Below are 12275 nucleotides of genomic sequence, written 5' to 3' on the forward strand. Positions count from 1 at the left end.
CATCATAACATGCTCCAGGAATACAATCTTCCTGGCCCTACAATCAACGATTGTATTTTTGAGTAGTTTATAGTGTCGGTTAATTCATCAACACTCTCTATGTTCCACTTGTGACTTAAGCTTTGATAGTTCCAAGAACTCATCAATGTGAGAAGACATTAGGGGATATATATGGGAGATGTTGTCAAAGTAGGAATGATAAACTCTGGTTAGAGATTGGATGTGAGGTAAGTGACTGAGAGTGAGCAGTCAAGAATGATACCCAGGATTTTGAGATTGGGTGACTGGGAGGATGTTGGTGTCCATAACACTAATAAGGAAGTTAGAAAGAGGCGAGAGTTTGGGGAGAGGGAAGATAGTAAGTTCTATTTTGAACATACTGAGTCTGAGATGCCTACAGGACATCTTGTTCAACACGTCCAAAAGGCAATCGGTGATGCTGGACTAGAGTTCAGGAGACAGACTGGGACCGATATGTAGATTTTGGAATCATCTGTACAGAGAGAATAAGTGGACCCCTGAGGGCTGATGGGATCACCAACTGAGAGAGTATAGAGGGATAATAGAAGATAGCCCATGGTAAAGCCCATTGTTAATGGGCATGATATGAATGAGGATCAGGCAAAGGAGACTAAGGAAGGGTGGTCATACAGGTAGGAGGGAAATCAGGAAATGTATAATACAGTAATTAAGCATATTTGTTCAGTGCATTCTGGCTAAAATGTTTGCTAATCGTAAGATTCTCAATTACAACCCACTTATATTTTAGAGAGGATCAAGGATTATGAACAAATCAACAAATATCTTCTGTGCAGGGCTGTAAGTACTGTGCTGTTCTTTTACTGTTCCTAATGAGAAGCCAGAGATTTGTTCTTGTTTGCTAAGAAAGAGTGGATTAATCACAAAGATACAAAATTGTAACTTAGCTTTATTAGTTGAAGTCTCTTCATTTTCAGAGTTTAGGAACTTCAAGGTGTTGGTGAACCAGAATTTGTGCCCTCCTGCCCGGAATGAATTGTCTTCCTTTCCTTCCTCTTTCTAGGTAAAAAGGGAGTGTACATGACTGACTTGGTTCCCCAGGGTGTGGCTTCAAAGGCTGGTGTACAGTCTGAAGACCGTCTGATTGAAGTGAATGGGGAGAATGTGGAAAGTGCCAGTCATGAGGAGGTGGTTGAAAAGGTATGGCCCAGTTTTGCTGAGGTAGTATTTGCTGCTTTTATCTTCTCTTCTTCAAATTGGTGACAAGACTTAAAAGGAGAGGACAAATGTGAACCAGAATGACAGAAGGAATTTTCATACCCTTCAGGGACAGACTGATTCATAACATAGAAGAGCTGATGAATAAGGTCTTTGGCCAGTTCCATATTATTTTGGGTCTGGGGACCATTGCCCTGAGGCCATGAGTATTGATTGGTGAGACTTCCCTAGAACTAGACCAAACCATCCCCATCATGCTGCTGCTTTTCAGTCACCTTCATGCCCTGCCACTGCCCAGACTCCTTCTCTATTTCCATGTTCTATCTCCAACTCTGGGACCAAAATCAACATTACCTTTCCTAGAAAGGACATGTCAATGGATTACCCCATGTTTCTGCTCACCATTCCTGTAACCTCCCAGGCCAAAACATTTTTGTCCTTTGCCATTACTGCATTATATGTGTTGTCTTCCTCTATTAGGATATAAGTTCTTTGAGTGCAGAAGTGATCTTTCTTTTAGTATTTGTATCACCAGGAATTTAGGATCGTATAAGGTGGTCCTTATGGCTGGCTGCCTTTGCCTTGTTCCAACATGCATTCTAGTTACCTGATAGTTCCTTCTTCATATTGATCTCAGTATATTTCTAATCTCCTTCTCAGAGGAATTTCTTATCCTTCTGTGGGGAATACAGCTTTCTGAAAAAAAAAAAAAGAAAACTGGAAAGGAAGGTAGAAAGAAGGTACATAACTAAGAAGCAGAAGGACAGTAGGAAGTCATAGCCCTGCCTGAAGCCAGGGATGATGTCTCCCCAATCCCCACCTCCACACCATTGATTTCCTCTAATTTGTCCTGTATAATATAGATAGATGTCTTTGTGTTGTCTCCTCTGTTAGACTGTAAGCTCCTTGAGGTCAGGAACTGTCCTTTGCCTTTCTTTGTATCTCTTGGGCTCAGCAAGGTGCCTTTGTAGTAGACACTTAATAAATATTTGTTGACTGACCTCAAAGAGGGGGAAGAAAGGATGGAAAAATGCATTTATTAAGTTCCTACTGTGTGCCAGGCACTTAACAAATGTTATCACATTTGATCCTTACAACAACCCGGTTATCATTCCCATTTTACAGATAAGGAAACTGAGACTGACCAAGGTTAAGTAAATTGCCTGGGGACACACAGCCAGTTAGTCAGGATTTGAATTCAGGTCTTCCCAACTTCAGGCTCTGTCCATTATACCACCAGCATCTCAGAACCAGGAAGGCTGTAATCGGGGATTTGCTCGTTCCCTAACGTCAGATTCCTGGGGCTGTGGTTTTGCCTTTTAAGCTGTGTCTATACATTTAGACAATGTGTCCATAGGGACTTAACTCTATTACATATGCTTCTACAGGTGAAGAAGGCTGGAAGCCAAGTTATGTTTTTGCTGATAGACAAAGACATGGACAAGTACTACAGTGATCATAAGATAAAAGTCAAAAGAGAGACAGCCAATCTGATGCTGCTTCCTCACAAGCCCCGGCTTGTGGACATGACCAAGGGAAATGGGGGCTATGGATTTTACTTGAGAGTAGGCCCCGGGGAGAAAGGTAAGAAGGTTCCAAATTTCTTAGGCTCAACTGCCTGATTCAGGCTCCCCTGACATTCTGTGGGGACAACCTGAATCAATCCTTAGATCAGGGTAGGGTCCAATACCAGGGATCAGTTTATGATAGCAGATCGAGGGAGGGAGCAGTTGGCAAAATGATAAGAGGGGGAGTAGGGACTCAAGAAAATAGCACAGTATAGAGTTGAATGTTCACCAAAGGGTCAAGATAGGGAAAAGATGGGAGAGTGGCAAGTTCAGGGGGGAATGATGGCCTGGGAGAGAATTAAGGGGTTAAGGGATTAGAGGTCATGGAATGGTGAAGGGTACAGTTTGGTAAGGGAAGGCAGAGGCATAAGTGGAAAGTCAATAGATTATGGTCAGATAAGAAGCTTTCAGAATTTTTTAACATGAAGTCATCTTAGACGTTTATTGGTGATAGCAAGAACAAAAGCATGGCCATCTTCCTGTGTGGCTGAGGTGGGGTAGAAGAGAGGATTGTGAGAAGTGAGTAGCTTGAGGAACTAAAGTGGTTAAGGTGTTTCGGGGGAGTCAATGTGCATATTAAAGTCCCCTAGTATGAGGTCATTAATATCAATTTAAGCTAATTTATTAAGCACTTATTAAACACCTTCTATGTGTTTGTGAGACAGACAGCATAGCATAGTGGCTAGAGTGCTTGATTTGGAATCAGGAAGATGGACACTCCAATCCCACCTCTAATTCTTGACCATCTTTGTATGTGGCTGCATTGGGAGTGGCAGGATAGGTCATGGGAAGTGAGCAGGTTAGGGAATTGAATGATAAGGGAGTTTGAGGGAAAGTCAGTATGTATTCTGAAGCCCTTTAATGTAATGGCAGGAGATGGGGAGCAGAGAAAAATTGTAGGCTAAGCACTGAACTAGTTGAGGAAGGAAAGAGAGTTACCTGGAGGTCTGTAGACAAGAGCTACCAGGATTTTGATTGGGTGGTAGATATGAACTGCATAAACTTCTAAGGCAGAGAGGTTACTGAGTGATGGAGGCAGGGAGAGAACCTGGGAATGGCAATGGTGAGCAGAGTATTCTCCTGCCTTGACCAGTGAGCCAAGGAGAATGAGTGAAGGTGCCACCAGTAGTGGAAAGGGTGTCCAAGGAGGCTATGTCATCTGGGGGAGCAAGGTTTCAGTGATAGAAGATGGAAGGAGTAGGAGAAGAAAAGATTTAGGATAATGGGGAAGTCTGTTGCCTATGGAACAGCGGAAAGGGTGGGTGACTTTTGGTTGGAACTTTGGGGTGGGAAGGTTGAAGGGGATTGGGAATAAGGAATTGGGTATTGGGGAAGGGAGCATGCTCAGTTCTTCACTCTGTGACCTTGGGTCCATCATCAAGCTTTTCCATGTCTCAGCTTAACCATTTGTAAAATGAGAGTGGTGATAATTGCCTTCCCCAGTTGTTTTGAGATTTAAAGCACACAAACTATTTTGTTCAAGTAGAGTGTAATTGGAATTTTCCACTCCGACACTTTCTTTCACCTCCAAAGTGTCTCTTCTTATTAAAGGTCGAGCCTACTGCCTTGTGAGAATTCTGAGCAGGGATGAAGGTTGCATGCACTTTCCCATTCCACAAAATCCCCCAGGGATGACAGGGAGGATGGGCATTCGCCAAGGGCGTTATGCTTCCATGCTTACCTAATTTGGGGCAAGTAGATGGAAGGAGGGAATAGATTTTATCATTTAAGATCTTAAACTGTGGCAGTTTAAGAAATAATGCAGAGAGACCTTTACTCCTCTGTATTCTTCCATCCTTATTCTTACTCTCATCACCTCCATGGTTAGGGCATTTCCCCGGAAAGAGAAGAACGTTTCTGACCATTTGGTTTACGGTGAATAGGTCAGATCATCAAAGACATAGATTCTGGAAGCCCAGCAGAAGCAGCCGGTCTGAAGAATAACGACCTGCTCGTTGCCGTCAATGGAGAGTCAGTGGAAATGTTGGACCATGACAGAATTGTGGAGAAGATTAAAAAGGGTGGGGATCAGACCTCACTCCTGGTGGTAGACAAGGAGACTGATGCCATGTACAGACTGGTAAGTTGCAGAAGAGCATGGTCCAAGGACGGTATTTGCTTCATGGGTTATAGTACTGCTGCTGAACGTGAATGAGTTTTCATCTCATCCCAGGCATTTTCACAGTCTGTCCCCCATGGCTGGAATGCTCTCCCTCATCTCCACTGCAGTCCCAGCTAAAATCCCATCTTCCACAAGAAACCTCTCTCAATTCCCCTTAATGATTGTGCCTTCCCTGTGCTGATTAGCTCATATTTTGTTTGTACATATTTTATTTACTTGTTGTCTCCTCCATTAGACTATGAGCGAGCGTTTTGAGAGCAGGGATTGTTTTTTGTCTTTCTTGGTCTCCCCAGTGCTTAGGAAGGTACCTGGCACATAGTAGGTGCTTAAGAAATGCTTGTTGACTGCCTGACAGATAAACCCTATATACTGTTTGTGACTCTTGATTAATACAAAGGTTTGATACTAATGTTAAGCAGCAATTTGTAGGGGTTCCAGAATGAACCATACAAGACTATTTCAACTTGAGAAGACAGAAGCATGGATGGTAAGGGAATTGCTCTAGTGAAGTGCTTGGTAGGCACCATGTTGGTCCTCCTACCCCAAATGCTCATCAGTTATACTGGAGGCTAAAGGGGCCCAAAGAAGACCTTTATCTCTTTTGTCTTATGAAAAAGAAGGATTCCTAGGTAGGATGGGAGAAATCACCCAGGAAAAGAAGCCAGGGAAAAAAAACATCTAAGGGGACAAAAGGGAATCAAAACCAGGGTCCAGAAGTTAACCAATGGAAGAACGTGACACGGAAGCAAAAGAAGAGAAGAAATGACAGACACTGTATGACAAACACATGGTTCTTTAAAGCAGTCACCCAAAGGTGGTGCAAGAGTATTGAGGAAAGGCCTATGAAGGAGCCATTCTTCAGTTTGAGAAGGGGCCTCTGGTGGGCGTTTGACATAGCAACACCCTGCTGCTGAGTAGAGAGGTGGAATTGTTCTTCTTGGAACATGTAGCTTAAAAATGGCAGAGATCTCCATAAGATCCACTGATTGTTACTCACTCTTCTAGGTTCACAGGTAAATGAATGGTGTTAGAAGACACTTATAGGGTATCTCTAGTGACTTTGAAATCCTGGGGAGAAAAAAGTTCTGCAGGCTCAAGTGATGGTTTAATTTTGTTTTATTATCAGTTTTGACGTTAGAAGCTTATAGCTGTGTGATCTGGACTGTTTTTTTTTTAATCTGTAACATAAGGTGGCTAAGGCAAATGATCCTTGTGGTTCTTGTTGTCGCTTAAGTTGTATCTGACTCTTTGTGACCCTGTTTGGGGTTTTCTTGGCAATGATGTTGGAGTAGTTTGCCATTTCCTTTTCCAGGTAATTTTTTTTTGCAGATGAGGAAACTGAGGCAAACAGGGTTAAGTGACTTGCCCAAAGTAACAAAGTTAATAAGTGTCTGAGGCCAGATTTGAACTCAGGTTTTCTTGACTCCAGGCCTGGCACTCTAGCCACAGTGCTACTTAGCCATCTAGCCCTAAAAAATAGAATTTGATTTTCTTGACCATGGTTCACATCCCCAAAATTGGGAAGAATCTATTTGGCTTTTTCATTGGGTTCATTTCATTGGTTTCATTTTTGTTGTTGTTCCCAACACTTCATGACCCCATTTGGTGTTTTCTTGGCAAAGATACAAGACTGGTTTGCCATTGACTTCTTCAGCTCCCTTTAGAGATGAGGGAGCTGAGGCCTACACGGTTAAGTGACTTGTCCAGGGTCGCCCAGCTAGCAAGTGTCTGAGGTTGTATTTGAATTCAGGAAGGGGAGTCTTCCTGAATCTGTAAATTTCCACTTGTCTTATTCTGATGCCTCGCTGTTGAATGGAAGTGACCTGAAGTTCTTTTAAATTATTTTATTTACTTCTGAAGTAAGTTTTTATTGATGTCTTTTGTCTTTACTTCACCTACATTTCCCACTGTACCCCTCCTTCTTCTCAGAAAGCAGTCTTTTGTTAAACGAATTAAAAAATGAGGAAAATAGCTCAGCAAAACTAATCAACATGACAAAAAAATCAGACATTATATGTAGTCTTCTACGCTCATAGTCTCCCCAGATTTGCAGAGAAGTAGTGGGTTGGAGAGCACACCTTTTCATACATCTTCTTAGAGGGCCAGTCAGTGGTGTGCTGCCTTCCCGGGGTACTGAAGATGTGAGCGAGGCCTCCGGAGACTTGCCCAGCCTGAAAACGACCACCCACCAACAGTGATTTAGGTGAGAATATTTTGTTTGTTTCCTTTTAACAAACGAAGAAAACAAACATGTGAGAATGAATGCGTCAAGAAGGAACCTAGAAAATGGCTGTGGATTCTGAAGAACTGATCAGAAACAAAAGGACTTAGGGATGTGGGTGGTGTTTTCATCACTGCAGCCAACTGAAAGTAGGAACTTTACAAGAGGAAGGATGCTATGGGAAGAATGTCAGATACTTAGATTTGACTTTTAGGGACGCAGCTCAAGACATAGATATAATAATAGTTATTAGGCAGCTAGGCTGTACGGTTGGACCTGGAATCAGGAAGACATCTTTCCTCGGACACTCGCTAATTTTGTGACCCTGGACAAGTCACTCAGCCTCAATTTCCTCATGTGTAAAGTGGGGATAACAATAGCACCTACCTCACAAGACTGTTGTGAAGATACAGTGAGATAAAAGATGTAAAGTGCTATAGAATGCTGGCTCTTCTCCAGCAATAAAGGGTTATGGAAATATGTATTTTCTGAGAAAACGCCTCTCCTACGATTCCAGAGGGCCAGCAATAAAACCTAGCTCTGGTCAGAGAGGTAATGGATTCAAGGGGCAGAATAAGGCATATTTCTTGGACGTGGACAACGAAGTCATTTTTTTTTTTTGCTTGGTTATGCATAGTTGTTATAAGGATTTTGTTTCCATCTCACAATTAACTGAAAGAGATGGAGAATATGAGATCCCATGATATGTAAAAAAAAAAGGGCGTTTGATTCAGTAGAACAAAAGGCTGCCTTCTGGGCTCATTTGCAGCCAAGTAGCCCCTCTCTGTATGATGAGATGATTCAGGATTAGTGGGAAGGTGACTGTCTGATAATAAATGCCGGGGGAGACACGTGCTCACCAAAGGCATTCACCACTGTGACAGAGGAGATGCAGCACAGAGCACAGGAGAAGGAGCGATGGAGCGAACAGCGACATCTGCAGATGCTCACGTTAAGCCCCAGGACGCAGCAGAGCCTCCTGGAAGAGACCCGCAATCCCTCAAAGAAGCCTGGCCGGTTCATCCACACAGGAGAGATAAAGTACGTGAACAATGTCTATCGCCCAGACTTCAGCATGCATTTTGATGGACGCTTAAAAGAACTTACCCATTGGATGTGTGTTTGAGACAGACAGTAGAGATGGACTATGAATGTGCCCACAGTTGGAAAGAAGGAGAATGCATGGGATTATCTGTCTATCTATCTATCTGGAGGGGGAAGGCAGGGCAATTGGGGTTAAGTGACTTGCCCAAGGTCACACAGCTAGTAAGTGTCAAATGTCTGAGGCTGGATTTGAACTCAGGTCCTCCTGACTCCAAGGCTGGTGCTCTACTCACTGTGCCACCTAGCTGCCCCTGGATGGGATTATTTAAAGGAAAACTGCAAAACTCAATTAACTAGCCCCATACTTCCTATGAAAGCAAAAGTTTTCCTTCCAATACTAACAGTGCTATATAGCAGTGAGGTGGGCAAGAGCACTGACTTTGAAAAGGTGAGTATCACATAGAGGGCGATGAGAAGGTCCATGGTGGAGGTGAGTAGGCTGTAACAAATAACCAATAGAGCTCCAAAGGAGAAACAGGGTAAATGATAAAAACAAGGAATTACATGACAGGAAGAGAAAATGGGCTGCCACGGGGCAAAAGAGAGAATGTGACAAGGAGACAGCCGGAGTTTTCCACTGGTACCTTCATGATGTTGGGAGAAAGCAAAGAAGGCTGCCAGCATGTTGAATGGACCTCCTGTGATGAACTTCCGGAAGAATATGAAAAAGAGTTGCCCAGGATGGCTTATAATTCGCATCATTGGTGGGAACTCCTAAACTGGTGAGATCATAGATTCGTTTGAGTCCACAAATGTAAATGTATAGACACATACATACACATGTGTATACACAAGTCATTGTCATGGACATGACATGTGAACCCAATGTAGCTGTGAGATCACCAAAGAAGAGTGGGAAGAGGGTCCAGAACAGAGCCTTGGGAGATGCCAAAGTCATATCAGGAGGGAAGAGAACCAAAGAAATTCTATGTCATGGACACCTGGGGAACAGAGAATATCTAGGAGGAGGGTGTGTCAACAGAAGTCAAATGAGGACTGAAAAAAGGCCATTGGATTGAGCAGTTACAAATACTTCCTCCTTCCCAATAAACTAGAGTAGTGTTTCTTCAGTCTTCTGGCAGAGATCAGTTTGGCACAGTACGTGCTAAGCTTGTAAATCACGGGACCAATTTCATTGTTCTCTGTACCTATTGAAATTCTGATCATTTTACTCATGACTTCCTTGCTATTACTTTCCTTTGGAAACTGTCTGGCCCCTTCATAAGTGTGCAGCAATCAGGGCTTTGTTAGAGAGAGGTTCTTAAATTATCTGCTGCTACCTGGCTCTGTTGGCTGTAATTGTTAATTATCAGATAAATGCCAGCCCCTAGTGGTAAATAGTAGCTGCAACAGTAATTAACTATGAGCAGTGAGATCTTGCTGAAGAATGCCAGACTCCCAGCTATTTCTTACCTTCTCTTCCTCTCGCTGGTTAATACTGGCTGCTTGTCTTTATCGGGTCATGATTTAATGTTAACTGATGAAAGCAGAACAGCATAACTCATTTTGAATGAGTTTTCTCCATCAAGAAGAAATCTTCTAACTGAAAAGGAGAGATCACTGAGAGGGAATTTGAGTTCAAAATAGATGAAGAAATAGTGTGTCAACGGTTTAAATGAGTCCACGTTTTAGGGCTAGGTGAATTATAATTTGGAGTACTGGGGGAAAACCAGCCTTCCAGATATGATCAAAGAGCCCATATTGTAAATCTTTGAGGAAGTATGGGGGGAGTAGAGGAGCTGAAAGATGAGCAAATGTACTGATAGAAAAAAAAAAGGAAATAGTATCTTGAGCTGGTATCTCCCTAAGCTTCAGTTCTCTCATCTAGAAAATGGGAGGGTTGACCAGCTGGCCTTTGAGGTTCCTTCTGGCTGTAGATCTAAGACTCTATGATCATTCAGTCTGAAATGGACTGGCAAGCTGGATGTTGATTCTCTACAAGATTTTAGAAGACATTGTTAAACAAAGAGTTGGTGAATACCCAAGAAGAGGAAGGATTGTACTAGGAGTTTGTGTATTCCCTGGGAATTAGTCTTGCCAAAATAACCTTTCCTTTTCTGGGCAGGGCTGCTAGGAAAGTAGGGAAATGAAGTAGATGGTGTATTAGGGTTTCATCAAAGCATTTGTCAGTCTTTTAAGATAGCACTGTGGTCAAGGTGGAGAAATAAGAGGAAGATGATGGTGCATTATTCATAGTTGACTGAGTAATCATATGCAAATAATGTTGATAAATAAGTTGAGGACAACCCTAAAGGGATACCTCTAGGGATATGCTATAGGATTTGCAATCTCACCTTCTGCAAGCCTTTTCTGATTTCCCTTAATGCTAGTCCTTTCCCTCTGTTGATTCTCTCAAATTTATCCCATCTATATCATGTTTGTACATAGTTGTTAGCATTTTGCGAGCTCCTTGAGAGTGGGAGCTGTCTTTTGTCTTTCTTTGTATGTCTCTAGGCCTTAACCTCATGCCTGGCACATACAAGGTGCTTTATAAATACTTATCGACAGTTCATTTAGAGGGAGTTTCTTTACTTGGGGGTTCCCTGTACCAATGAGATCAGTCCCTAAAATAAAAGGTCCATGCTAAAGGATAAGCCTCAAAAATCAAAGAATAGTTTGTGTATAGGGGAAGATAAGAGATCTCAGTTCTGGGTCTCCTCACCAAAACCGAACCAAAACAAAAATACTTATTGACTGACTGTTCTGAAATTGAGTGAGGATAAACAAGATTGCAGAAGGTTTTTGGGGAGAGTGAGTGATGAAAGTTTAGAGAAAACTGTCCTTTTTAGAGGTTTAGCAGGATTGACCTTTTACGCCTTCAGATGGAGACATAATATTCCTGCCAGGTAATTTTATGAACTTGTATTGAGGGCTGAGATGCCGAATGACTAGAATTAACTTTTTTGCCATGAGTCATTTAAAAATTTTGCTGCTCGCTATTTTCTTTTAAGATATGGAAAATGACTAGCAAGGAACATTTATACAAACGTACCCTTGAAAAGGTCTGAATTTAATCACTTGAGTTGGGCAGCTAGGAAGTTCTAAACTATGGCAGTTCTCATTCAGAAAGGAAGGCGATGTGGTCTTGTGGTTAAGATGAGACATTTTTAAAGCACAAAGTCTCACTTGGCGTAACACGATGAAGTATCATTATGGTGACTTTTTTTTGTTGGGTGGTGGGGGGAGGTAGGAGCTGGGAGAGGATGGGTTTGGAAGGAAAAAGACTGCTAGTAGTTCTACTAGTTGGTCAGTCAATAAACATTTGTTAAGTGCCCACTATGTGCCAGGCACTGTGCTAAGCACTGGAGATACAGAGGCAAAGATAGTCACTGCCCTCAACTAACTTACAGTCTAACGGAAAGACAAGATGCCAACAACTATATACAAACAAGCTCTATACAGGATAAAGTGAAAATAATCAAGAGGCAAGGCACTGGAATTGAGGGATTGGGAAAGGCTTCTTGAATAAAGCGGGATTTTATATGAGACTTGAAGGAAGCCAGGGGACCCAGGAAGTGGTGATGAGGAGGGAGAGCATTCCAGACAGGGGGGAGGGCCAGTGAATGCCCAGAGATGAAGTGTTTTGTTCAAGGAACGGCAATGAAGACAGTGCCATGGGATCTTCTTCAAGAATGTGGGGGGAGGAGGAGGTGTAAGAAGACTGGAAAGGTAGAGGTGGGGGGAAGTGAATAAGAAAGGATTTTATCAATTGATCCTGGAGGTGATAGGAAGCCACTAGAGGTGGGGTGTGTGTGTGTGTGTGTGTGTGTGTGTGTGTGTGTGTGTGTGTGTGTGTGTTTTACACAGTTTATTAAGGTACATCAAGAATACATCCCAGGGCTTTCCAAAGGTAAGCAGCAATGGAGATTTAACTTTTAAAATCTGAGCCTATAACTGACTATTCTTAAAACTTGGTGTTAATGGATAGTCTCTTTTCCAGTAGACCTGAGTCTTTCAAGACAACTTAATGATAGAGTCGTGGTGGGTCTCAAGCTTAGTGTTTGCCTTCTTTCAGAAACAAGGACCTTGGTAGACATGAGCTTCCTAATCCTCAGAAGTCCTC

General features: G+C 42.5%; 1 protein-coding gene across 1 annotated transcript in view; it reads left to right on the forward strand.

The window, feature by feature from the left end:
* The window catches only part of PDZK1 (PDZ domain containing 1), a 39406-nt gene that overhangs the window by 24134 nt on the left and 2997 nt on the right, over positions 1-12275 (forward strand). Inside the window, exons 4-6 of the mRNA XM_036768034.1 lie at positions 1043-1179; positions 2586-2781; positions 4649-4845. Coding sequence (XP_036623929.1) covers positions 1043-1179; positions 2586-2781; positions 4649-4845 — 530 coding nt within the window. The remainder of the gene's footprint in view (positions 1-1042; positions 1180-2585; positions 2782-4648; positions 4846-12275) is intronic.

The sequence above is a fragment of the Trichosurus vulpecula genome, chromosome 7 (assembly GCF_011100635.1).
Source record: "Trichosurus vulpecula isolate mTriVul1 chromosome 7, mTriVul1.pri, whole genome shotgun sequence".
Classification (NCBI taxonomy): Eukaryota; Metazoa; Chordata; class Mammalia; order Diprotodontia; family Phalangeridae; genus Trichosurus; species Trichosurus vulpecula.